Here is a 1,802-nt window from a genome sequence, read left to right as displayed (position 1 = left end):
CCTCTCTCTCTCTCCCTCTCTCTCTCTCTCCCTCTCTCTCTCTTCCTCTCTCTCTCTCTCTCTCTCTTCCTCCCTCCCCCCCCTCTCTCTCTCATATCTTTGGAGGAAAATAATGTAATTTTGCTGTTGTCGGATTTGGGCTTTGGCTGAGGCTTCCCAGAAAGACGGAGACCGGGTGCAACTGCTTGGCAAGCTTTCTGCATACCGTATAGGAGCCCAAAACTCACCGTCTCCTGGTGATTGACCCAAAGTCACCCAGTCAGCTTCCATGCCTAAAGTGGGACTAGAACTCACCGTCTCCTGGTGACTGGCCCAAAATCACTCAGCCGGCTTTTGTGCCTAAGGCAGGACTAGAACTTACGGTCTCCCTCTTTCTAGCCTGGTGCCTTAATCACATATCAACTGTTTTCTCCAATGCTCTCCAATATGCCGGCCTTCAAGGCCCACGCTTCCTCGTCGCGTTGGTTAGCCGGCAAGTCCGAGAACCAAAGTCCCAGACATCTGGCAAGGAACCAGGTTGGGGAAGATGGTTGGGAAGAGACAACGCTTGCGTCCCTTTCTTCTTCTGCTTGGAACACGAGTCGAAGCGTTTGCTTATTCTGCTTGTCGATCTCGTCATTCTTCCTTTTTCCCAAGGATAAATAAAGGAGACGGGGAGAATTAGCTCTTAAGCCAGCTTTCTTGAATTACGGCAGGTCTGAATAGGAGGGGAAGGAATAACCGCCTCTCTATTTTCTCTTCTTTTCCCTTAGGATAAGCTGTACTCCAGGATCGGCACTCTGGAAACCTGGTTTGTTGTTCTCCACCACGCTTCCAATTTAGGAATACAAAAAAAAAAATACCTTTTGCCACCATGTCGGGAGACATGTGGAGGTGGACCTGCATTGGCTTGCATCTTGTGTTCTGCACGGTGGGGCCGTCTTCGGCCGCTAGGCAGCTGCCCTCTCACCCAAAGAAATCTTTCCTGACCTTCTCCTCAGAAGCCGCCGAGATCTCCTTCAATCACTTGGTGGTTGACAAAAGGAAAGGATCGATTTACTTGGGGGCTATCAACTGGATCTACAAGCTCTCCGGCGAGCTGGGGGTAGAGGCTCGTCACGAGACGGGTCCGGATATCGATAACCCCAAATGTTATCCTCCCAAGATAGTCCAGCCTTGCAACGAGCCGTTGGTATCCACCAACAACATCAACAAGATGCTACTAATTGACTACAAAGAGAACAGGTTGATCGCCTGCGGCAGTTTGTATCAGGGGATCTGTAAACTCTTGAGGTTGGACGACCTGTTCAAACTGGGGGAGCCCTTCCACAACAAGGAGCACTACCTCTCAGGGGTGAACGAGAGCGGGTCGGTGTATGGCGTCATCGTTTCTTACAACAACATGGACGACAAGTTGTTCATTGCCACGGCGGTGGACGGGAAGCCCGAATACTTCCCCACCATCTCCAGCCGGAAGCTGCCCAAAAACTCGGAAGCGGAAGGCATGTTTGCCTACGTTTTCCATGACGAGTTTGTGGCGTCCATGATCAAGATCCCGTCGGACACGTTCACCATCATCCCAGACTTTGATATTTACTACATCTACGGCTTCAGCAGTGGCAACTTTGTCTATTTCTTGACCCTTCAGCCGGAGATGATTTCTCCGTCGGGTTCCACCACCAAGGAGCAGGTCTACACCTCGAAGCTGGTCCGCCTCTGTAAAGAAGACACGGCCTTCAACTCGTACGTCGAGCTGCCCATTGGCTGCGAAAAGAACGGGGTGGAGTACCGGTTGTTGCAGGCCGCCTATTTATCGAAGGCGG

General features: G+C 51.4%; 1 protein-coding gene across 1 annotated transcript in view; it reads left to right on the top strand.

Moving 5' to 3' along the window:
- Positions 1–853: 853 nt before the first annotated feature.
- The window catches only part of LOC107300110 (plexin-A4-like), a gene marked incomplete at its 3' end in the record, with an annotated part of 15,262 nt that continues 14,313 nt past the window's right edge, over positions 854–1,802 (top strand). The window contains exon 1 of the mRNA XM_015829452.1: positions 854–1,798. Coding sequence (XP_015684938.1) covers positions 854–1,798 — 945 coding nt within the window. The remainder of the gene's footprint in view (positions 1,799–1,802) is intronic.

This window comes from Protobothrops mucrosquamatus, unplaced genomic scaffold (assembly GCF_001527695.2).
Source record: "Protobothrops mucrosquamatus isolate PMUCROS unplaced genomic scaffold, P.Mucros_1.0 scaffold6156, whole genome shotgun sequence".
NCBI lineage: Eukaryota > Metazoa > Chordata > Lepidosauria > Squamata > Viperidae > Protobothrops > Protobothrops mucrosquamatus.
Note: the sequence above shows the minus strand (reverse complement) of the source record. Positions and strands in the feature narration are given on the sequence as shown.